A 24,635-nucleotide genomic window follows, 5' to 3' on the forward strand; every position below is an offset into this window, starting at 1 on the left:
TAATATTCATAACTTTAGACATCTTAAATTTGCTAGATACATGAACGATCCTATTAAGTTTTCAAAAGTTCTTCTTCCTGACAAGGCAGCAAATAAACTGAGTCAGGCATTTACCTTCCAGCATAACGTGCTGCTTCTGTAATGCAAACACCAGCAGACAACTGCTGAGAGCTAATGCAGCCCTTACCTCGCTCAACAGGAGTTTGATTCCCACATTTCCAGCAGAAGAGTGAACTTACTGATTTCTGCTGCTAACATTTGGTGGCATCGTTTCTTAAGCAGAAACTAAACCTCCTCCAACCCACTGCTGCTATTTGCTAATAGGCAATGATGAATTGTGAACAGACACCATGTGTAGAAGGAATTCATTTTCAAAGTTTGAGGCAGCCTGCTTCTGAATGCAGCTGCTACCAACTTGCCTGCTGGAAATCAATGAATTCCGTGTTCTTTGGTAATTTAACATTTAAGGCATAAATTGCACAAGAAACATGGCATGTAGCCAGCAGCCTTGCTGCTTTTCCCTACAACGTGAGAGCCCCACGGACAGGTAAACATGTCTCAGACTTCAAAAATAAGCCCACACTTAATGGTGTAGAGGCAATGCTCCCTTTGGTCCAAACTCTGCATCTGGAATAATTCCACTGAAATTGTGTGGTTCCCCTGTGTTGCCCCTTGATACGCTGGGCTCACCGTTCTTGCTAAAAAGCCTGTTCATTTATGTGGTAACTAGAATCTGCTACCAGAAGGAAATACAAAGCTTGGGAACAATATTGTCTAGGAAAAAAGTCTCAGGAGTGATTTGGTACTGATGATGTGATGTGTAATCTCTAGATGACTGAGGCATGGAGGTAGAGAAGAAAGTTAATTACAGGGGCAGGTAGTGACACTCCACTGTAGTTAGAATTGCATTTACAATGCAAATTCCTGTTGTTTGTTTTTGGAAGGCTTTCTGTCTCAGTGACACTGTTGTGCTCTGTGCAGGCAGTCGTCATTTAGCTTTGATTTCCAGCTTTTGTCAGTTTGTCACCACTTTATTCTTTAAATACATTATTCTCTGCCAAATAAAGGCACTTTGAGAGTATGACAGAAGAATTAGAACTTCTAAAAGAGCGATTTCTGGTACTGTAAACAATGCAAAAACTGCCAAAAATCTTCTTAAATGGAGGAATCGTATTATTTAATTGTCTTAACATTGAAAATAAAACATCCATCAGACTTAGCCAGGAGTTGTCAGTAGAAGAGGGGAATATGTTTTATTAGGGATTTCTTTAAATTTTTTTTTTTCTGACCATCCTCCCCCACCACCAGCCCCCACCCTGCCCTCCCCTGCCCTGATGAAAAAACAACTCTTGCAGAAAGATTGCCCTGGACTGATACATTTCCTAGCACTTTGCATGTCATTTCCTCTATAATGATTCAGCCCCCTCTGCCTCATCCACTCCAGATGAAGAAAGTGGAGTCCACAAAGTTTCAGACATAAAAATCTCTCCATGATCTCGTGTGCAGTTTGCTTTTGCCGTTCTAAAAAGCGTTTGCACAGAACTGGCAGCAGCCACTAACATCTCGTATCCTGAGAACATGGGCATGACAACAACCCTGGATTTCCTAAATCATTGCTTCTCTACACATCGCTTCAGCCCAGAGCACAACACAGAAAGGTTGTTTTGGTTTCCCAGCATCATGAAGGGAGCCACTGGCTCTTCTTTTGAAAAATCAAAGTAAAACACGTTCATTCCTGTATCATGACTCTCAGAATTCATAATTGCATTCAAAATAAAAAAATAATCATGGGACAGCTGCCAGCAAAGATGTTCTGTTTAGCAGTTTATAAAAACAGCATATGCCACTAGTTTATTCATTTTTCTATTTCCATTTATTTATTAATTTTGGCCTAAATTCTGTGCTTGCAAGTGGAATCATAAAGGGAATCAAGAGTGAGTGTTTTCTTTGATGCTGTGTCCAGATGTGTGCAACTGATAGAATGTAAGTTGTTTTAAAAATACGGATTCACTGACCTTTTCAAAACCTGAATCTGTAAGAGATCAGATCTTACATGGAATTACTGAGTATGCTGTTTGGGGTATTTCCACTGTAAATACGGCTCCCTAAGCTATTTCAGTGGAGAGTCTATAATCTAATGTTACTTATTCCTTCCTGCTCCTTTTCACCCTCCAGTCATCCAAATCTGTGTCTATTTTCCCTATTTTGACTTGTGCCACTGATCAGTTCTGCCTTCAGCAGATACTCTGGCTCAGGAGTGCCTCCAAGTATTTGCCTGGTTAGAGAAAGTAAAAAAGAAAAGAAAAGGAAATTAGATGAATTTGTTAAATAAATCCTTTGGAGAAATCAGGTTCACTCTCTCCATCAGAGTCTGCTTCCCTCTACCTCCTGCACAGACAGATTCCTGTTTATTCTTCTAAACAACCGTTTTGAGGTTCTCACCATATGGTTGAGTGTGTGAAAGCCAAGTACTCCATGCTTGTTGTAAGGACACAGGAGGGCTGCCAAGGACCAGCAGGGTGCTCTAGGAATAATTGTGCCGAGACAAAGAGGGAATGGAACGTGGAGAAGACAAAACAGGGAGTAGGCCTGTGTAAGATCACTGGCAGTGGTGACACACGGGAGTGGGGGGCTCTTGCAGGCAGCTTTAGGCAACCGGGATTTGAGTACTTGGACACTCAAGAACAGATGTCCAGCTCCCCTGTGAAGGGACTGCAGAGGCAGAACCAAACAACAGGTATCATTCAGAGCACTTAGCCAGCAGCTCACAGACTATAATCCAAGCTACCCAGCAGACTTCAAGTCCTAAGAAAACAGCAAATTCAGTAATGTTGTGTCTGCATCCGCATCATCCCACTTTCCCCCCTTCCCTGCTCTTTAAAGGCCAAGTATGGTCGATTCACAGGGTCACAGTGAGGGGAAGAGAAAAAGCCAAAGCAATTTCATTTTTAAATTTGAGTTTATATTCACAGCAAAGTTTCCCCAGCGCTCTCGCAGCTGGAGTGCCGATAATGAGTTGTCATCCATTTAATGGATAGTACCTGTTCCATTAAAGCCAAATAGGTTATTGTGAGCCAGTAGCAGGTTCACTTCTGGGGCAGAAAAAGCCCCAAAACCTCAAGATGATAGTAAACCCTGGATTGTAAATAAATGAATACATAAAAAGCCCTTCCTCATTTGAGCAAGGAGGGCAGTGAAAAAGAGCAACCTCCTTTTTTGCTTTAAGAGAGACCTTTCCCACGCTGTTCCCGGCTTGATGGCATGTCCTGGACATGGGGCTGCTGATCTTTGCTGCTCCCATGGAGCCTGAAATACCAGTGCCTGGTCCCTGTGCCCCCAAACTGCAGCCACCCCTTTCAAGGATGACAGCATTAGCAGACATGGGCGATGCACTCAGGCATCTCAACGGCCTTTTAACCTAATCCATATTTATAGATCATCTCAATTAGCAGATACTGGGAAACCTTTGTTTTGCCCTTGGTTGTTTGCAGTGGCTCAATCAATTCTAATTGCATCTATACAGATTATAAAGTGGGTGGCAACTTGTGTCAGAACTGCTGTGATTTCTTTAAATTAACCAGAGGTAACATGACATGTTCTTGATAAATGCAGTAATAGCAGCAGGCAGGCACATGACTGCAGAAGAGCAGACATGCCCTGGAATCATCATTCCGAGAAAAACCCTGAAGACAGGGATTTGCTTTGAAATTTAGTTCAGATACAGCTGACAAGGAGTCGATTAGCTCCACAATGAGCAAATGAAGCACTGTCTTGTTTGCTGCAAGAGAAAACAAACAAAATGTCAATAAAAAATTACCTCTTTGCCAGAGGGTTTCAACACAATTCAAGTAAAGAAATAAAGCTGTATGTTCTGTGTTGCTTTAAAAAACCCACAGGTCTAACGCCTTAATATGTACCAAGGTAACCACATTTTTCATTCCTTAGCGCACTCTGTCTAAACTAATTTGCTTTTTCTGCAAAATGATGAACATACCCACACAAAAATGCTGAAATCCCAGCCTGTGTGGTTGCCTATAGGTTGTGTGTTTAATCCAAAGAAGTTAGACCAAGAAAAGTCAATTGAGAATGTGTCCTCACATGTGAGTGAAGAGCAAATACAAATAGAGGTCAAAAATAACCAAGTTTTTTACAGTTTTATTTCAAGTCAGTGGAATATATTCTGCATTGATACACGTCCTCCTGAAGTCACAGGGCTGGCAAAAAAAGTCTGGCTTAATGTCTGCAATTCAGCTAATTTTGAATTGTTTTTTCTAACCATACGGATTTAAATGTCTAAGCATTTAGAGGCAAGCCTTACATTCTTCATTGTTTCTTCATGAGCTCTTCCTCTTGACACTTGACTGAAGTGTCAGTGCTTCAAGAGCATGCCCAGTAGCTCCAGCCTCCTTTTTACAGCATTTCGGGTCTTGGGAGCCTCACTGTCTCTCTTCTGTACCAGCTCAGTACGTTATGGAGCATGGTTCCCTGTCATTTTTCCTTTAATGCAAAAAGGAACAGCCCATCTGCCATTGCTCGGATGAGCAGCATCCTCTCTACTTTCTCCTATGAACTGTTCAACAAAGACTTGGAGGCTCCAGTAGAGGGTTCTGAGTCCAGTCCCCAGCATCTCCTGTGGATGAGTACGTGTGACTCTGCAGTCAGGTTGCTGTTACCCAGCTTTTTCCTTCTAGGACGTGCTGAGACCTAACTTGGGGTGCTGTTCTGCTGTGGGGCAGACAGTCCTCACCAGCGCCAGGTCAGGGGTCTCCGTGTGTCTTGACTGCAGCAGCACCTTTCACTGTGGGCAACTGCAGCAGCACCTTTCACTTAACACAACCTCTGCTGCTTGCCAAGCACTGAGTCCTGCAGTTTCTGCAGGTTTCATTCTTTCCAGTCCTGATAAGCCCCCAAGTCCTGAGGCCTGGGACAAGTGCGAGGCTGAGCCAGGGAGAACAGCAAGTTCTGTTTCACTCTGTTTCTTGTCTGAATAAAGATCTCTCTTGTTCCGTGCACCAAACACATGCGTGGCAGGCTTTGATGCAACAAGCTCGCTGAATTGCCTGTTTCAATCAGATGATCCTGCTAGTAATGCCAACTCTTATTTATTTGGGGATTTTTACTCAGAATGTTCCTATTTAATTAATATGTTGACAAACAGTCTTCCATATTTAATTGCTTCCAAAGGAGGAAATTTAATCATGTGTACTTGTTCTGTTTCTTAAACTGCAGAGCTCTGGCAGAGCACATTCCTGACACATGTGCACAGATTGAACTCATTTTGGCTACAGGTTATTGTGGATATCTACCATTTAAAATAAAAAGAGGGGTTTAGATAAATGCAGGAACAGTGAAATGATGTATAATGGTGATGGGCATGTGCTGAACCACTTTAACTGGGGATTCGAAGTGACAGACTTGCACAGTGTTTGACGTTAAAGACTTTGCTGCAAATGTAATAGCAAAGCTCCAATTAAACGTCCCTTTTTCCCTCTAAATACACGGATTTATTTCCAGCACCTGAGATACTATCCTCTGCATGGAAGAAAGGACTCAGTGTCAGGCTGCAGCGCGAGCAACAAGGACATGTGGAAGGAATTGTAGCCATGAATGTGTAATTCCTGGCCTCTGACGCTTGCGGGGCGCAGTGGCTTTCCTCGCCTGCAGCACCCTGAATGGGCCCATTTTCTGTTCTAGACAGTGTGTCTGTTGGCAGAGCTAAACACATCCTCCGTGCTGCCAGAGCGAGGATGCTGGGGAAGGCAGCTGAGAGCGAAAAGAAATGCTTGGAAATTTGCTCCCAACAGGCACTTGGTGAACATTTTTGGAGGGTCCCTTTGTGATTTTATAAGTAGCGCCTTGGTGCACTCAGACTCTCAGAAGTCAGCCGACCTTTGACAGGGGCAGCCTGACCCACAGTGCCCAGTTTAGGTCTCTGAAAGCATTGTCACAGCCCAATACTGATTTTAACTGCAATATTGCAAATCTGGGGTATTGTACTGTATTTTGCTGAGATAGAAGGGTTGCTGTATGAAAAGCAACCACAATGCAAAGTGTCATTAGGGGATGGTTTTGATCTACTGTTCAGCACAGGAGCTTGAAGTGTAACTGTCATGAGAGAATACTTTCCCAGGAAGACTGGAGCACTTCCAGGAATCATGTTGGGGCTACGCCTCCTTGTGAATCTGGTCTGTCCAAAACCATGGCGTTGTCCTTTTAGTGCTACAAATGGCACCACCTGGGTTTTGCAGGCAGATAGAGCTAACAAATGTTGTGGCTTTTCCACAGCAGGGCAAGGTTCATCTGTTTAGGGTAAAAAAACCCATAACAAAACAGGCTGAGGTCTTGGCTCTTTCTCCTAGACAAATCAATGATAGCATTTGGATGTCTGACAGGGGTTGGCAGACTTCTCACACCAGGTGTCCTTGAACTGTTTTCTTGTTTCGAGGTGCAGCCAGTCCTGGATGTCCTGCAGCTCTGGGGGTGCCAGTTGTACATGTTGAAAATAAGGGTGACTCTGTTTTCAGGGTCAGAGCTTTGCCTCCTAAGGCAGCACTTGCAGGGTGAGAATCACAGTGAACAGAATCTGTAGTGCTGAGCACGAGGAGTGCCAGAGCTGAGCACAACTCCTGGGATGCAGTGTGTGGGAAATGGGCTACAGCTCACCCCTAAACCTTGGTCTTTTTGTTTACTGTAGCTTTAGATCCTTAGTGGTGGCTATTTTAATGCACTAACTTTGGGGTTTGCTTCTGCCTTTGCAGAGGAAGCCATCAAGCTGCACAGCGGGCCTCCAAAGAACGCGTACATGGAGCAGAGCTTCCAGGGCCTGAACCCCGTGCTGAACATCCCCGTCAGCGCCGCCCGCCTGGACCAGGCCAAGCGCAGCGCGGGGCTCGTGGGCGCCCGCCTGGAGGCCTGGGTGGACTCTCTGGTCAGCAGCGTCTGGTCAGCCGTGGACATCTGCAGCGTGGGCCCCACAGCCTGCCCCGTGCTGCAGGGCTGTGCCCAGACAGCCTGGAGCTCGCTGAGCCCCGACCCCAAATCCGAGCTGGGCCCCGTCAAACCCGACGGCCGCCTGAGGTAGCGTCCGGTGCGCTCTGTCCCGGCATAGGTTTTTAAAAGGGAATTGAACCTTGCTTCTCTGTGAATCTTGCACCAGGTTTCAGGAGCCTAAGGGAAAGTTACATTTTTTTGTTACTTACTGCAATAGAATTCATTTAAAAAAACAAAAACAAAACCAAACGAAAGTTCTGAAGTTCTGACAAGGCCTTTGGCACTGCCCTCTCCATCAGCTCTGTTGGGAGCAGCTTGCTTCATCCCACAGCCTGCGCTGTCCAGTGGGCACCCAGCCATTCCATGTGCCACTGCACCCACCATCCTGTGGGCTTGGAAACAGTAGCACCGAGCCATGGAGAGGGCAGTGAAGGAGCAGCTGCTAAATGGGGTTTTTTTAAAATAAATTTGTCTGTACCTCTGCTGTTTCATAGGCTTTCGTTATTTTGCTATCATGAATAAATCACAGCAAAATTCCCTTCTGCTTACGCGTCCTGGGGAGGTTGGTTCCTGCAGGCTGGAGCCTGTATGGCCACATGACCTCAGAGAATGCGAAGTAATTATGGTACAACCTCACTCGGATTTTTAATAACACAAAGTAATTCTGGACACAGCTGATGTCTGTTATCCTAGTTAGAGAAAATGAGCAAAAGCAAAAACTTTCAGATCACTTTCAGAGGTTTTTTCAGACTAATTTAATGATAAACTCTAAATGAAACCAGTGTTTTGCTATAATAGTCTTTTATGTCTTATGCAGTCGGGTTCAGGGTCAGAGTACTAAGAGTATTTATTAAAGAGCAAAGAAGTATTTTGAATTTCAGCCCTTTCAAATGTGCAGGTATTTTTGGAAGCCACCAGTACCTGAGTGTTTTCACAGACTGCCAGTAGAGCAGGTGTGTGTGTGTAGGCTGGGGTGGGTTGTGATGTGTCTGCTCACACCCTTTGCTGATTTTGCTCATGAGCTGAGCTGAGTTTTTTCTCAGGCAGTGGAGTTGTAAACCAGTAAAATAGTAAATTTGGGACCTAAATCTGCAACAACAGGTTTCTTCCCTAATTTGAGTAGTGGCTAGTAAGTCGTAACACTAATTCCCTCCCTTGGTCTCAGATCTCCATCTCTTCCTAAAGCTGGATCCTTCCAGGCTTTGCCAGGGCATCTGGAAGGCTGTGCAGGATGTGGGTCTCTGCCCAAAGCCAGGGGAAGGAGAACAATGCCGTGTTTCTCTGTGCTTTTACTTTATTCTGTCAACAGTCTATCCTTGCCTGTCTTCAGAATTCCTAGCAGGCTGCATCCTGTTTTAAATAGGCATGTTTTGCATCATTTCAACCTGCATTTTCTACAGTAGGGAAAAATTAATTTACATTCCAAGAACTTTTAAAATACAGGTTTTATACTCAAATTCACCTCCAAATAATGTATTTTACATTAGCAAAAACATGCACTTCGTTGTTGTTGCTGTGTTAATCTCTAGTTAGCAACAGAACCAAAAAAGGCCATTAAAAGCTATTGGGTTAATTAGGAAAGAAGTCCTGTTGCTGTAATAAAGGAAGGTACCTGTTCATCCTTCTGTATGCATGGATAACTTTCTGCTGAGAGTTAAGTGTCCACATCAGGAGGGAAACGAACCTTTAAATCATTCCATAACCACATCTCACAGGAAGGTTGAATTCCCTTTTAAACAACACTTGCAGTAGGACTGTAACACACAGATCCCCGTGGCTTGTCGTGTCTCTGTTGTATTGGTTTAAAGCTACTTCAGTTTGCTTTGGACTTGAAATTGTGGTGTCAGCTGTGCTGGCATTAAGGCAGAGCATTGAAATGTTTATCTGGCACAAAAAAGGATGCATAGAAGGAAAAATTTAGGTATTTATTATTTATGTTTTAGTCAATGACTAATTAGTAGGTGCTGCTTTTGCAGCTTGAAGATTATGTTATTTTACTAACTGAAGCTGCCTTTATTAAGAAAAGGCCTTCCTCCCCTCACACCTCCTTTTCTTTTTTTGTCTTGATTTTGTCAGTCACGAGTGATAGCTTTAGGAAAGTTTGTAGCAATGAGAGCTGATTGGAATATTCCAGTCAAGATAACGTTCCAGCTTTTCAACCAGCTCTGGAGGCAAGCATGTGTGAAACCAGGGTTGCCAACAGGTTTATGTAGTAGAATCACAGTGTTATTACTTATTCAGTAGGGTTTTTAACAGTGCTTGTTTTTAATGTAACATTCCTTTGTGAAGTTCGTATTTTCTGGGGACCTCCAATCCTCACTGTGAAGTCCAGGGCTTCAGTCACACTGATGCAGTGGCAACTGCACGGTTTGAGCCCTGCAGATCAAATGAAGAACATCATATTTAGGGCACACAATAAAATTCATTGCAAGCCCAGGCAGTGCTTGTTCTCAGTAAGGCTCCTGGGTTAGTCACAAAACCTTCAGTCTGTCTTGCACATAAGCACATGTGTAGGGGTGCACCCACGCACACGCATGCAGATAACTTAGTTTTTAAATTTGATACTTGTTTTTATTCTTAAGCAGGAGTGTTTTTAAGTGCTTTTTTGGTAAGTTTTCATTAACTAGACCAAGCAGAAGGTGACAACAATCACGTCTTCTGCGGTTAGGAAAAAATCTGCCACTTTTATCATTTAAAATATAAGGTGCAAATTATTTTGTTTTAGTACAAAAAAGGGAAAGAAAACAGATGGTTGCTGATATATCCATTTGCATTATATGCTAGGTTTAAAATATCTCAAAGAAAATTTATATGAGTTTATTTTCTGAAAGGCAAGAAGCATTTAAACAGTGAAGTTTTGTGGCAAGCTGGCAACCTCAGTGCTGCTGTTAAAATACAGGATGCAGAGCTGAAGGGGTTGATGCTGCAGTCCTTTCTTAGGAAAAAATTCCACAGAGTGCTAGTGCTAAATGAGGACTTCAGAGTCAAGTCCAGCATAAATAAAAGGTGTGACAGTATGCTAGGGGTAAATGCTGTCTGTTTGAAGTCAACAAAGGATAAGCTGCCATGTTTGGAACATCTTCTGGGGGCAATGTCAAGTTCTGGACCTAAACAGCCACCTCTGCTATAGCTGCTATCATGCAGACATGGATCCAAGAGATATATATGAGATTCTGTGTCTGAGTTACAAAGTCCAGTAGTTGTGAATAAAAAACATGTAAAGCCAGACTCTGCATCAGGGATTAGAGCTGGCTCCAAGCTGATGCTGCTAAGCCCGACTTAGTCCTGCTTAGTGGCTTCTCTGGTTTGAAATGGCAGCACTGGGAGCCTGTGATGAACATTGTCAATGGTCAGAAGAGAATAACTTCACAGATCTTACATTTGGTGAAAAGGAGAATTCAGAGCAGGGACCCACAGTTGGTACGAAACAAGAGAGTTACACATCTTCATCTGAATGTGCAGATGTTCTTTTCCAATCACACTGGCCAGTCCTTGCCGAACAGGATCCCAGCCAAAAGCCTGCTTTGATGAAAATTCATTTCAGTGGGAGGGGTTTATATTTCCATATGCACACGTTTGTCCTCTGTGTGTAATGCTTTGCTTGTTTAAATTCCCTGCCCATTCTGCATGGCAGCCATGTAACACTGCTGTGATCAATCCGTATTACACAGAAAGGGAATGTGGCAAAATGAGAACATCTGCATATGTGATTTAACGAATTATGTCCAAAGTCAGTCTTAGCATTATGCAAACCTGTTTATATGGTAATGTTAAACCCCAAGGCTAAACGAAATAGCTCAAATGACAGTTTATTTTCAGATTTGTCCAATTCTTTCTTTGATGACATTTGGACCTTGAGTAGTAATATTTGCATTTTCATTTTCTGATATTCAAGGGGGTTGTTTTTAGAATTGAAATTATGTCTTCATGTTTTGTGCTTGGCAAGCAGAGAATTTTAACAATTCCTTCATGATAGCAAGTGTTATACAACAAAGTCCCTCTGTATCTCTGCTGTTAAGCCTTCATTATAGCTAAGCCTAGAGATACAGGAATGTGCATTCGTGCATTACAAATTGACTTTCCTGGGTGTTGGCTTCAGTGCACAATGCCTGTACAGTTGTTTAATGGTGTATTAACAGTGATCCTGCAGCACCTTCAGAAGTACCAACTAATGTGCATTCACTTTCCCTCCATCTCCTGCAGCACTAATTGCCACCCTAATGAAGCCTCCATCACTCTTAGCCACAGTTATAGTGAGCACAGTAGTGAAGTCAGTGAATCAGAACACGGACAGTGTAAACCTGACCAAAGGGAGAGAGAAAGGCTAAAGAAGATGCTGAAACTTTGCAAAAGTTTGACACAACTGTGTTGCAACAAACCTTTGAACAAACTGGGCTCCTTCTGCACAGCAAGGCTGAGAACCATTGATGCCCTGAGATCTCAGTTTTGACTTCCCATATAAAGAGGATCCAGGTGTTTCTTGTGGCCCAGCAATGAGGACCAGCTTTCTGTTGATTTCTCTAGTTGTCTTTCATCACAGCCATTAGAGAATTACCAGCTTACCGCTGGCTAGCACACCCTCCTCGTTGTCTTCCCAGCTCCCAAAGCTTCAGGAGCTGGCCACATGAAACCTTGGCCAACTCCAGCACTTTCTGCAGAGCAGGAAGTTTTATACTTGCATGAGCCAAACCTCCTAGGCTTCTTCAGAAACCCAGATGCAGATGAGCAAAGTTTGCTTTTCAGAGCAGCCTTCAGTCGGCTCAGTACTTGTGCACAGGAGGGAGTGGGTGAAAGCCAGCAGTTACCTTGTCCTGATTTTCGGGCATGGGAGTCTGATGTATGTAAGAGGAGACTTGGTTATTTGGTATTTCAGCAGCAGAGTAAGACGGACGTGGTAGGAAGTGGTTGGCAACCGTTCCCACTGGCCTTTGCTTCAATTCGGTTGTCAAAAGATAATGATCCAGATGTGTCTTTACTTCTACCATTCAGACCTCCACTATAGTCTCAAAGATTAGTAGGACATTACCTTAAGCCCATAATAAATGACAATTGAAAACATAATGTAAAAAAGCTTCTCCAAACCAAGCCCTCAGGCTTCTGCCAAGGCAGCTCCAGGGGTGATGCCCGCAGAGAGGGTAGGGAGTGATGCAGCGTTAGAGAGGACAGAGCACTGCTTTTCCAGAGGCCCAGGAGGAGTTCCTGAGAGCAGGAGTACCTGCTGCAGAGCCCTGAGGGCAGCTGCTGCTGCAGCCAGGCACAGAGGAGCCAAAGAAATGTGAATTAGGGTTAAGGGCAGCAAGGAAGATTTTGTAGGACAGCACATTTTCCTGCAGAATCTTCAAAAGCAAGCAAACACTCTGATTTTCAATTCTTTCGAAAGGTGTATTGTAGAAGAGATTGACCTTCAAAACCTTCACCACCACCATCACAGTAAGGGAAAGAATAATCAGGCTGAGAGCATTTAAAATTGAGGCTACAAGACCTTGCAGCCCGTGGTACCCAGGACCACGGCAGCATTAGGGTGTCTCAGTTACGTGTGGCGTTGGGAGCAGTTACCCTTCATGATGTGACACTGCAGGTACCACGTTGATTCCGTTCCTTCTTACTAACAGTAGTGTGCTGATCACTCTGCTCTTTGCTTCTGCCTTGGTTACCTTCTTTTGCTCATGGGTGCTACCACAGCTGCTACCTCACTGTGTCTGCAAACACGTTTACCTGAGAACAACAAAAAAAGGTACCAGAAATCTCCTCGAACTGAATGTACAATCTATGCAAATTCTCTTTCTACTTTGTTAAAACCTAGAAGTATTACTTCTAACCTTGCCAAATAAACAGCAAGATACTGTACAGGTGCCTCTGATACCAGAGTGACAATTCTAAGCGCGGTTCATGGCGCTGCATTTGTATATTGTAATGACTCGGCTTGTCTTTGGTTCTGTTGTAATTAACACCCTCAACTGAGACAATAGCGCTCCTGCTAGGGGAGCACCTTCAGTTTGCTGGGAATATTCCAGAGAAAGATGTCTATGGCATTTCATTTTATTTTCCTGCTTAGTTCCAAAAAAAGGCACAGACCTGCTGGTCAGAACTAGGGTGTTGTTTCAGCTTTTCTGTGGGTGAATCCTATCAGCTTTGGATCGCTCGGTGTCTGTTCCCATTGTGGCATCCAGTGTGTTGCCCCTTAAAGAAAGCCTTACTTCCATCCTTTCTAAATGTGGCCTTAAACTGTGTTAGGAACTTTGGTGTTGTCTGTGTCTTGCTCACTTTCTCTGTTGTGGAATGAATAAAAGGCACCTTGAGATTTCTATTACAGCTCAGTTGTGTTGCTGTCAGCTCACACTTCACAAATACAATAGAAATTGCTTACAAATGCAGTCTTTAAGGAAAGAAAATGACCTTCCCTTCGGGCAAAAGGAAGTCTCAGACATTCATATAAACCGTAGGAAATTATGAGCTCTGTCCTTTGCAACTCACTGTAGATAAGGAAGGTTGGTTTAATTACAAAGTACAAACTTAGTAACTTTTAATTTATCTTCAGACTTCAACAGGACAGACTGCTCTCAGATGCACAAGGCAAACTGTAGAGTAATTTCACTCATTCTAACATGTCATAGTAGCATTCCTCTCAGATTTGTACTGGTAGCTGGGAGAAGAAATATCCTCTAATGGTATGGTCTTAAAATCTGAAGAGCATCACCACATGGGGCCAGATTTTGGCTGTTGGTTGGGAACATAACAGTACATTTAGAACATAGTGGAGTCTGGTTGTTTTGTCTTAAGTCATAAATGCATTTCTGAAAATCTGGCTTTTGGAGCTTCATTCAAAGGTTGTCAAAGTCAGCAGAAACCAATGACTTCTGCTAAGGCTTGTATATGTTGGGTTTCCTTAATCCTTTTTTCCATGAGAACTGTCATGTTTCAGTGAGTAGCACCAATATTCCCGGCAGGCTGCAGGGCTTTTAGGCATCCCAAATCCTGTCCTGTGTTGGTATTCAGATGTGGATACAACCCAAAGGCAACTAAAAGGGTTTACATAAAAAAAAAGGTTTGTGAAACTAAAATAATTAATTCAATATAATGAAATTATTTTTCTGACTTTGTCCTTTTGGTTCTGTTCTGGTTTGATTGGATTTTTCTATTGCCTAACATAGTCCATAATAAGTTATTCGTATTCTGTCATTTTCAAAGACTGGTGGTAATATAGTTTTAAGAAATAACTATTTTGTTATAGATCATAATATGCATAAAATTGTACAGAAATATTTTGTAATCTATTGAATAAGAAAAAAGAAAACCATGTATATACAGGAAAGTTTAAAAAAAAATTGGAAATTCAAATGGAACACACTGAAAGATGTAGATATTTTGCTATTTATTTAAAGGAGTATTTTATGAGATATTGAAATGTCTTAAATTGACCGGTAATCAAAGTTCAAAGTCAGAATGCTTTTCTTGTAGTAGAATGTGATTTTCAGCAATTATTGCACTACCCGTTTTTGCACCCTTTTGTCTTTCATTTAGCAGAAACAACGTGCCTTAGCTGTATTCTTTGTCAATGGGAGTTTGGTTGTTTGTCCGACAAAGCAAATTTTTTTGCAGAAAAAGAAATGGATGTATGAAATACTGTATTATACCAAAAACACTGCAGTGTATATAAATGCTTTCTGTCATATGGTGTTTTCAGATGCAGAGTTTTAAAATAAAATTTAAAAAAAGGCTGTCTTTAGGAGCGCATGTGCACCTTGTATTGTTTTCAACCCCACTGATGTGTGCCTTATTTGAAAGAACTTTGCTGCTTGGTGATTTTTGGGAGGAAAAATGGGCCTGAGCACTTTCCAGCCTGTGATCCCAGTGCTGCTGCCTGGTCAGGCATTTTGCAGCCCTAGCAATTACGGAGGAAGCATTCATGGGTGCCTTTTGCAAATGAGTGTCACTGGTCAGAGCTCGCTCACAGGCACTGCTGCAGCCTCACCTGGGGGCTGCTCCCAGTGCAGGGGTGGAAGGTGGATGAACTTTGCAGGGCTTCCAGCACTGCTGGCACAGTGGCACCCAGAGACACGTCCAGATTCTTGTTTTCAAGCCCAGGTGTCTGCTTTTGGGCCAGAGCCTCCCTGCCTTTTCCAGCGATGGCAAGGAATGGTAGGCAGAGGATCAGAAGGGATTAACAAGGAGCTCAAGTAAAGTCTGTTTTCTGAAGGCCATTAACCATGAGAAGTGCTGGAGCAGTGTCTTCCCTGCCTCCCCAAAGGGTGCATCAGCCAAAGAGAAAGGACTCTCTGATGGGCTTAGGGATGTCCAGCTGGGTGCAGGAATCCAAATTAACGCCAGGGCTGTTCCAAGAGCAGCAGAATACGTGTCCTTTGCCTGAAGTGCAAGGATGAGCTCAGAAAGACGCATTTCTTCCGTAGTTCCCTGCTGGGTTATGGAGCCAAACCAGCCATTGCCCAATGTTCACTCAGTGTGAGCACTTACATTTATTTCCATACCCCTGGTCTCCACACAGAGCAGGGGTATTTCTTAGAGCTGCTTCCATAGATGTGATGGGGGAAAAGTTGAATTCTCCTAAAAGTGTGTGATTGGTATCTTTTGCACCATCCTCCTGATGTATTGCAGGTTTGTCTCTCTGCACAGCTTTTTGATGTGGGATGCTTGAAAATAACTCCTTGACGACCTTCCAGAAGCCTTTGACAGCATCAGGAGCTGCCTGACTTTTCATGCACCCCCAAGCCGTGCTGCAGGTTCTCTTGGCAGCCAGAACTGCGTTTGATCTTGTGTTTTCTTTTCACCTGCTGTTCAGGAATTCCACTTTTTTGGCACTTAGATGCAACGAGGTCTGTTTAAACAGAGGAGGGAACACAGCGCTAATATTTTAGTCTTGGCACAAAGAAAAGATTTTCTGTGGAGGGGAAAAAGGAAAAAAAATCCTGCTTTCAAAGTTGAAGTCTGGTTTTATTTATAGCTGGTATAAGAAGTATGCTGCTTTTGTGCTGACTTATTGCTAATCCAGCTGCTGATGGCATATTAAAAAAACCCTCAACCTTTGTTTTAATTATCTCCAAATGTGTCATTGGCCACTACTTCAAAGAAAAGGGGGAGCGTGGGGGGGAAATCAGGCTACCAGGTGCTCAAGTGTTTTGTTCGCTTTGTAGACTTCAGTAAGAATCTGCTCTGTAAGGCACAGGAATCCCAGTTCACCACGGAGAGGATGGTCTGGGACAGTGTCACAGTGGCAGTGTCACAGTGGCAGGAAAGGCTGTGCCTCTCTGTCTGCTGGAAACACCAGCACCACATCTGTGCATCTGCCATGCCTAAGGTGTCTTATTGTAATTATTTAAAGTCTAGAACATGGGTAATTCACACAATGACACAAGACCTGGGGCAGAGCCGTTTGCCAATAGCTGCACAGTAAGCCAAGTGCAACAGGAACGAGGTATTTAATTGCCTTGACAATGGGGATTTTGATATTTGGCATTTCTTCATCTGATACTAAAGAATCTGTAACCTATTTTCTAGAAATCAGAAGCTGTTAGCAATCAGGCTTCACAAATACAAACAGCTGTAAATCTTCGCTGTCTATGAATGATTAAAAAACAGGAGGTGTGAGGTTGTGCTATAGTCAAAACCAGACACAGATGGCAATTTTTCATTCTAGGAAAGGTGATCTTGGCTATTCTGGTGCCAAATCAGCCCTTCAGCATGGGTTGGTCCCTGTGCTGACTGCAGGACTCTGAGCTAGGGCACAGCCAAGGCACCAACTGTGAATCCCACCTGGATGGGGAAAGGCTGAGCCTGGAGCTGGGGGACTCAGGGGGGACCAGCTCAGACACTGCACGTCCTGGAGTAAACTGCCAAACACCACTTTGTTCTGGCCAGCTCTCAATCAAAGCAGAGTCATGCCAGGATCCTAAATTCATGGGCAAGGAGTTTCAGGTTAATTTATTAATAGTGTTAACATGATCTGAAAGTATCCTGCTTTTTGCAGATTCAAGCCTCAAGCTGCACCCTCTTCTGGAAGAGACCAGATTGGACTTTTCAGCTAAAGCATGATGTCAGTGTACCCATTCACTGTACACCGTGGCTGCCCCATCCTGGGGAAGCATTTGGATCCACAGCATTGGTGAATCTGGAAGCAAAGCTTTCTGCTCCAGCAGTGTGACAGCAGATGCTGTGGCCCCTGCTGGGTGTCTGTCAGGCTGCTTGAATGGAAATGAGAAGAGTTTGAAAAGTGGCAGGAATGGTTTGTGTGCCCAGATTTGTAGGTTTAAAACAGGCATTTGTGCCTAAGCAGCCAAAGTGAGTTATAAGATGTAAAGCACCTTTTCCTTCTCGCCCTGAAACATCCATGACGATGCTCGGTGCTGGTTCCAGGCTGCCAGTGGTCTCTTCTCTGAATTAATGCCTCCACTGGAGCAGGCAGTGCAGCTCTGCAAAGCCCCAGCCACTGGCCCAGCTGGGCTGACACAGTCCCTGCACGTGTCCACAGGCAGCACCAGGGCAGCAGAGCCTCTCTGGCCACATGGAAACCTCCTAAAACACTTGTCTGCCCGTGGTGCAGAGTGTCAGGAGTGACAGCTCACATTAATTGTGGACCATCCATAAAATGTATTTGATTTCAGTAAGACAGAGGCCAAATGTAATACTTCGATATGAATATAATACTTTGAAATAAATATACTTCATATAAAAATACATATTATATCTGTGTGTATATAGATATAGCACCCCACACCACATGAGCTGTTTTAGACTCAGTTTGTATTTCCACTGCCTGCAAATTATCCCAAATCTGGTAGCATGGCTGCAATGGAGCAACGTCTTCCCAAGGTATTCAGTAGTGCACAATGTACAGCCTTCAAGAAGGAGAGCAGTATTTCACTTACATAAATGAGTTAAAATAATGTGCTCTTCTTAGTCTGCTTCTGTAATTGTTTTGGTTTTTTTCCTAACTAGGACTTGCATAATAATAAAAGAGATTTGACTAGAAACATAAAGTACATTTTAATGTGATCTCATTTATGAAAGTCTATCACTGGATACATATGGTAAGGAAATGAAAGTATTCTTAAAACAGATTAATAGCCAAGATCAAATATTTCACTTTCTAATAGAGTCTGCCTATATGTGCTTTAAATTCTTTGCTAAATTTAAATTTAAAAGGGCGTTTTTGGTGCCTTGAAAGGAAGCCACTGCCTGCCACGTCATCCCCGATTTTCCATTACTGCTCACTGATGGTTTGCATTCATTAGCAGAGGGCAGCTCCAGCCCTGGCCTTCAGAGGAAGAAATTACTTTTTGCCTCAAGTAAAAAAGAAAAAGTGCTGTGAGCTCCTTCCCAGCAGCCCGACCACAGCAGGACCAGCCAAGCCATGGCAGAGGCAGGTGTCCCTGGGGAGGGACAGTCCAGGGACCACTGTGGCCACCCCCGGGCAATTGATACAATGTCTGAATGCATTTAAAAGCATGCATTTCTTTCCAGAATTCCCTGTTCAGAAGCTTTTTTGTTGGATTTAGTCCTTCTCTCCACAGATCCAGTAAGTCCCTAACCCAAGGTCTGCTGGATCAACACCTCACGTTCCCCACGTCTCTCTTTGGGGTGCCAGCACTCGGCTACTTGCTGACTCCAAGCTGCAATGCAGCCCCTTCCTTTCATGTGGATAGGTAAGTGCTGATTTAATTTGTCCATTCCTTTAATTAATTAGCATCAGTTAAATTGGTATCAATATAATAGTGCATTAAGAATTAGCACAAGCTGTATAGTTCTTATTTAGAATGCATCAGCACGAGTGTGACCCAGCACCACAGTGACTGCAATGCTCTGTATCCACTCAGTGAAATGACATGATTTGTACCAGCTTGCTCTTAATCCAGCCTCAAAAAGCCAAAATTCTCTCTTTTTTGTTTTTTCCCCCACACTTGACTGGCCTTGAAGATGTCCTAAAACAAACCAAGAAGTACCAACAGGAGACTAACACAGCAGCGACACTCCGGGTTTATTTTTAGCCCAACTCTCTGCCTGGCACATCTCAGCCCATGCCCAATGTGCGTCACACAGAACTAAAGGAATTTGAAAGTGGCACTGCCATAAATGAACCCAGAATCCCCCAAGCTCCTCTTTCTCATCCTTATCAAAGGCAGATGGAGAGACTGCCTGTGCTGGGAAGGGGGGATCAGGACACCGTCTCTTCACCCCACAAAGATTTAGGGTGGGGAGAACCCTTAAACCACCTGTGTTTGAAGTGCTGCCTGCCTCATCCTGCTCTCTGGGCACGGAAAATGGGAAATGCTGGTTGGCTGAACAAACTTAACAATGTATTTACCCTTAAACCAGGGCCAAGAGCAGAGCTGAGCCAGGAGCTGGTCCCGCTGCTGGGAGCTTTGCAGCCCACCTGCCCTTCCCAAATTACCTCTGTGCTGTCAAGACACTTGGCTTCTCTGCATCTCTGAGCTGATTAATTGAAAAAAGGGAAAAAAAACCAGACGAGATGAGAAAGATGAGAAATAGTGAGGCAGTGATCTGAGCCTGCATCCACACTAATGTTGGTGTGTGAGCGTCCCTGCACGCCTGGGAAATGCATTTTAGAAACTCAGCGTTAAAGGGTTTGGGTTTTGGGCTGCAGAGCAGGGCTGGCACTGCCCATGGGAACCGGCAGAGTTCCTTTGCTGGGCTCCAAATGCCTCCAGTCCCAGTGCCCAGACAGGCCAGGCACTGCCACGTGTGAGGCGATGACCGCATTTGAAACTCCAAATTAGTCATGGCAAATAAATAATTTCAGAACAAGAGCTGGCTGAGAACTGTGGTTCACATTACAGCAATATTTTTAAGTCTTGAGAATTTCCTTTTCTCTGCCCCAGTCTGGACAAAAAGTGTCATTAACCCCAAATACTGCTGCTCACACACAGGCAGGCTGGGTTTCTTTATTTGCCTAATGTTTTGGCTGGATTTCTGACCACCTTTCACTTCCTTTCCTCCCTCTGATTCTTTTGTTATTTTAGATGGATTGAGCTGAACCAACAGCAAAACGAATTAACTATTTAAAATGCATTGAAATAACTCAAATAGTTGTGAAAATAAGAGCTGAGTCTGGCCCCTTTCCATGTCCATGTTACATTGGGGTATAGTTTGTGTCTTTTGACAAGTTCATCATGTTTTGTAGTGTGGCTCCACAGAAACCCAGGCATTATCTGGTAGCTCCCACTGAAAACCACCAATTATTGCCAAAAGCCCCCTGGCAGCGCTGAAAGCCTGGCAGGGTGGCATCAGCTCAGCCATCCCACACCCCCTGGAGCATGGGGGACCCCGCCTCGCCCCGCTGCGTCTGGATGGGGACGAGCAGGAGTTCTGGAGCAGCCGGAGGAAAGCCGGGCAAGATTCACTCCCCCGCAGGGAGGTGGGGGCACAGCCCCTGGGAACTGGAGTGCAAGACTGGGAGCCCTTTGTCTCAGCTCAGCCCTGCAGTCGGGTGCCCAGAGGGCGCACGGAGCGGTGGCCACCGCAGCCGCTCTCCGCAGCGGGCTCCCCGGCAGCCGGGCTGGGCGAGGATGCCGCGCACCGGGGGACTGCTGCTGCTGCTGCTGCTGCTGCTGCTGCCGCTGCTGCTGCTGCTGCTGCTGCGCTGCTGCCGCTGCTGCTGCTGCTGCTGCTGCTGCTGCTGCCGCTGCTGCTGCTGCTGCTGCTGCTGCCGCTGCTGCTGCTGCTGCTGCTGCCGCTGCCGCTGCTGCTGCTGCTGCTGCTGCCGCTGCTGCTGCTGCTGCTGCTGCTGCTGCTGCTGCTGCTGCTGCTGCTGCTGCTGCCGCTGCCGCTGCTGCTGCTGCTGCTGCTGCTGCTGCTGCTGCCGCTGCTGCCGCTGCTGCCGCTGCTGCCGTGCCGAGCAGCTCTGTCTCCCGCGGGGAGAAGAGTCTGTGTTGACTCAGTTCTTTTGGTTTCATTTCCAAGCAGGCTTAATATTCCTTTTCAAGTGATTCATTCCCTGCTTTGCAAGTGGTTCTCCTCCCACAGCCGGCAGCAGGACTAATTCAGATGAGTTACACTGGGGGACGTTTAAAGGAATTTTTTCTGGCATGCTGGAAGAACCACAGTGCTGTGAAAGTTCCTGTCCATGCACAGGGCTGATGAAGGGCTCTGGAGCAACCCTCGAAGGTCTTCTGGAGCATTTATAAAATAAGGAGGGATGGGGAAAATATGAGACACAGTTCCTTAAAGGTTAATAAAATCACCTCAAGCGCCTGCTAGAGGGAGAGCATTGTCTGGGGTATTTTTTTGTTTAGTTTGGTTTTCTCTAGTTCTTTTTTCTCTGGGAGCTCAGTAGGAAAAGGTGATACAGAGTGTATGGGCTCAACTTCTGGTGGTAGAGGGTTCAGCCCCCCCCTCGTGCAGATGCTGTTAAGTTGAATGACTTTGAATGGCATGAAATTCTCTCTGTGACATTTCTGATCATGTTAGGATCAGAATTTCACTTACCTCAACCCCACAGAATATTTCACCAACATGTAATTCCAAGGAATCCCCTTTTCTTCTGGATTTCAGCAAAGTTGGGGCTAGAGTTACCTGGAGAGCTGGGTTTTAATGTATGCCTTTTATCAGAACACCAATCAGTACTCTGGTGAGAAAACTCCCTCCTGAGACAGGCGTCATCAGGACCTTGGGAATTTTGCTTACTATCTGGCTTTTAAACTACTGTGAAAAGCACAGCTGAGTGACAGTGCTGTCATCTCCAGACCTAGCTGGGAAATCAGCTGCAGCATCAGAATGTGTCAGAAGGGAAAGAAGCCTTTGCTGGCTGGGGACCCCAAGCTGTGCTCCTAAAGCCAGAGCCCAGGGTGGTGACCCTGTCCTGCACTGGGTTTTGCTTCATATCGCATGAAATCTCATGTAAAGCTCTTTTGTGCTATAACTTTCTTATTCAGTCTTTTTGGAGGTGTTTTGTCACCCATCCATCACTGCATGGCAAGGGTGGCGAGGTATGTCCACCCACATTGCAGAGCACCTGTCCCTGCATGAAAATTTCCAGGGAAGGCTCCTTTCTTCTCCCTCAGGTCTGATGCACCACCAGTCACTGCAGCTGCTCTCTCTGGATGCTGTTATTCAGACTGAATTATTTGTAAGTCCCTGAGGGACTAATCAATACCAGAAAAGTGATAAATATTAGCACGTGCCCCACGTGCTGCCTCGGGGCTTTCCTGCCTGCATTGGGCCAGAGCTGGAGCGTGCTGGGGATACACACACACGTACACATATGGAAGGGAAAAGGCACTGGTGTCTCTGAAACGATGACAGTCCTTTGGCTGATGCCAGTGTCACATGAGAAAAACCCTCAGAAGATCTCTGTGACATGGATACAATCAGAGATACAGATCAGTGGATAAAGATGAAGGGTCCTGTCATCCCAGGCCAGTTGTAGGTCACGTCCACAGCTTCCTGCTGCTGTTTTATTCCTAATGATTTTCAGTGTTGCATTTACATGCTGACAAATATGCAGTTTAAAAACATTTTGCAAGTGCGAGCCTGTGTAGCGGCTCCCTCGTGAATTCCATGTGCTCCAGCGTCGCCTCTTCCGTCTGTCCCCGCAGGGGCCTGCGCTACTTCAGCTGGGCACAAATGAAACATTAGAAAATGAACGGTACTTGGGAGGAGCTGAAAGATGATGTGAGGGTTCAGGCCATGCTGTGTCTCCAGGTTTGTCCCATCCTTTCTCCTGTTCCTGCGCTTTGAGCCCATTCCTCCTCCGAGCCCGCAGGCGCTTTGCCAAGGCCTGTGATCTGCAGCCTGGCAGGTCCCCACCCAGAGGTGCCCTCGCTGCCCTCCCTGGCTGAGCTGAGCTCCCGCTGCCAGGGGAGCGCATCCATCCTCATCTCCTGGCAGTGATGGAACAGCCCTTTTACTTCTCCTGGCTGCACAAGTATCCAATAACCCGCTAGGTTGCTCCAGCACATGGAGTGATTTTGGTTTCTTGTCCCACTGGAGGCACAGTGGCCGTTGTTAGCAGGGTGCAGCTGGCAAGGGAAGGAGCTCGTGGCTCCTCTCTTCAGCTCTTTACACCAGGAGGAGTGGCCGCAGCACTCCCTGAGGTATGCACATTGTGTTGGGTCTGGCAGGAGGGTCTGGTATAAAAAATCACGTCTAATGAGAAATAAATGATTGGTTTTCCCAGGAATTGTTACATGCAATTTATCAGCTCCTCAGGAGATTGCCATCCTGGGACCCCAAGTCTTATTTGAGGTTTTGGCACTAGCAATGTTTGCATAAAAGCACCGGTGGTTCCCAGCCTGATTGTTTGGAATTACCCCAGGGCTGGTACATCGCAGGCAGCAGCAAACACCTCCTGGCAGGAGGATGCTCTGTCTCCAAGGCTTCACATGGCAGAGACCTGAGACCTTCCCCAAACCTTGTGGCAGACGGAGAAGTGATTTTGGGATCACTCATTTTCCAGTCTCATTCTCTGCCTGCTGCATCATCCCCTGCCTGCTTGCATAAGGCACAAGGACTATTTTTAACAGGCAATTTGGTTTTATTAGTGACAAGGAGATAAATAAACACCCTGAACTCTTGGTTCCTGTGGAAATAGCTTTGATTCAAAATCTTTCCACTTAAGGACACAGTCAAAATAAAGTTCCCCAAAGAAGAATGGCATTTTCTGAATTTTTTTTCCCCAGTAGCCTCAGGGTCAGGTGCCTGCAGGGATGGGGGAACACAGCAGATGGAGAAGCAATGCTCCCCTTGGAGCTCTGTGCTGCCCAAGAGCTCAGCTCTGCTCTGTGCACACCCCAGAACTCTTTTAGATGGAATAAATCAGTCCTGGATTCCTTCAGATAACCAAAACCTGTCCTTTCCACTGTGTAACATTTGTACCATCTCAGGGGCTGAGAAATAGCCCCTAAGAGCAGCAGTGCCCCTAAAGCTCCCAGAAAAGCTTTGGGAGGCTGCACAGAGCAGGAAAAGAGGATTATTTTTTCTTGAGCTGGTAGCTGTGGATGTTTTAGTCCCCTAGATCAAATCTCACTACATCTAACTCTGCTGGACTCTTTTACCCTCTGTACATTATTTGTAAGCAGATATGTTTGTAGCAAAACATCACTGAGCTCATGCACCTAATGTATTTCTTATTACAAAATTTATTTTTTGGAGGGCAGAACAAAAAATTATTCCAATTTATATTAATTCTTCCAATCCTGGATAAAATGGATGGAAGAAATATATAAAGAAATACTGGAAATTTACATTCCCCCACGAGCCTCGAGGCTTTCCCAGGGGCTTGGCTCCACACCATTTTACAAGGATTTAACCATTTAAAGGTTCATTGTCTGAAAGCTGTCCAAAAACCCAACAAGTTCCATGGCTTGGGTTTCTCCAGCCCTGGTTACCTGCACACCCAGCAGCACCCAGCCCTGCCTCTCGCACAGAGCCACCAGGAGCTGTGGCTTTGTCCTGCTGGACTTTGGGGGATGAGGCTTTCTTCCTGTAAATATTAACATGAAGCAGCTGGATCTGCCTTCCCCATGGCAAGGACTGGCCCCTGGCTGGGATTAGTCCTGTTCACTCCAAGACCCAGAGCCCCTGAGGGATGGGCAGGGGCCCCATGGCCCAGGAGCCTGGGCAGGGCTCGTGTGCTTGCTCAGGGCTTGTGATCAGTGCAGTTCAGCACATCTCTG

General features: G+C 45.1%; 1 protein-coding gene across 4 annotated transcripts in view; it reads left to right on the top strand.

The window, feature by feature from the left end:
- XYLT1 (xylosyltransferase 1) overlaps positions 1 to 14,719 on the top strand; it is a 169,329-nt gene extending 154,610 nt beyond the window's left edge. For all 4 annotated transcript variants that reach the window (XM_039560113.1, XM_039560115.1, XM_039560112.1 and 1 more), the window contains one exon: positions 6,759 to 14,719. In XM_039560113.1, the coding sequence (XP_039416047.1) occupies positions 6,759 to 7,081 (323 nt within the window). In that variant the 3' untranslated portion in view covers positions 7,082 to 14,719. The remainder of the gene's footprint in view (positions 1 to 6,758) is intronic.
- The last annotated feature ends 9,916 nt before the right edge of the window (positions 14,720 to 24,635 follow it).

Source organism: Corvus cornix, chromosome 14, assembly GCF_000738735.6.
Source record: "Corvus cornix cornix isolate S_Up_H32 chromosome 14, ASM73873v5, whole genome shotgun sequence".
NCBI lineage: Eukaryota > Metazoa > Chordata > Aves > Passeriformes > Corvidae > Corvus > Corvus cornix.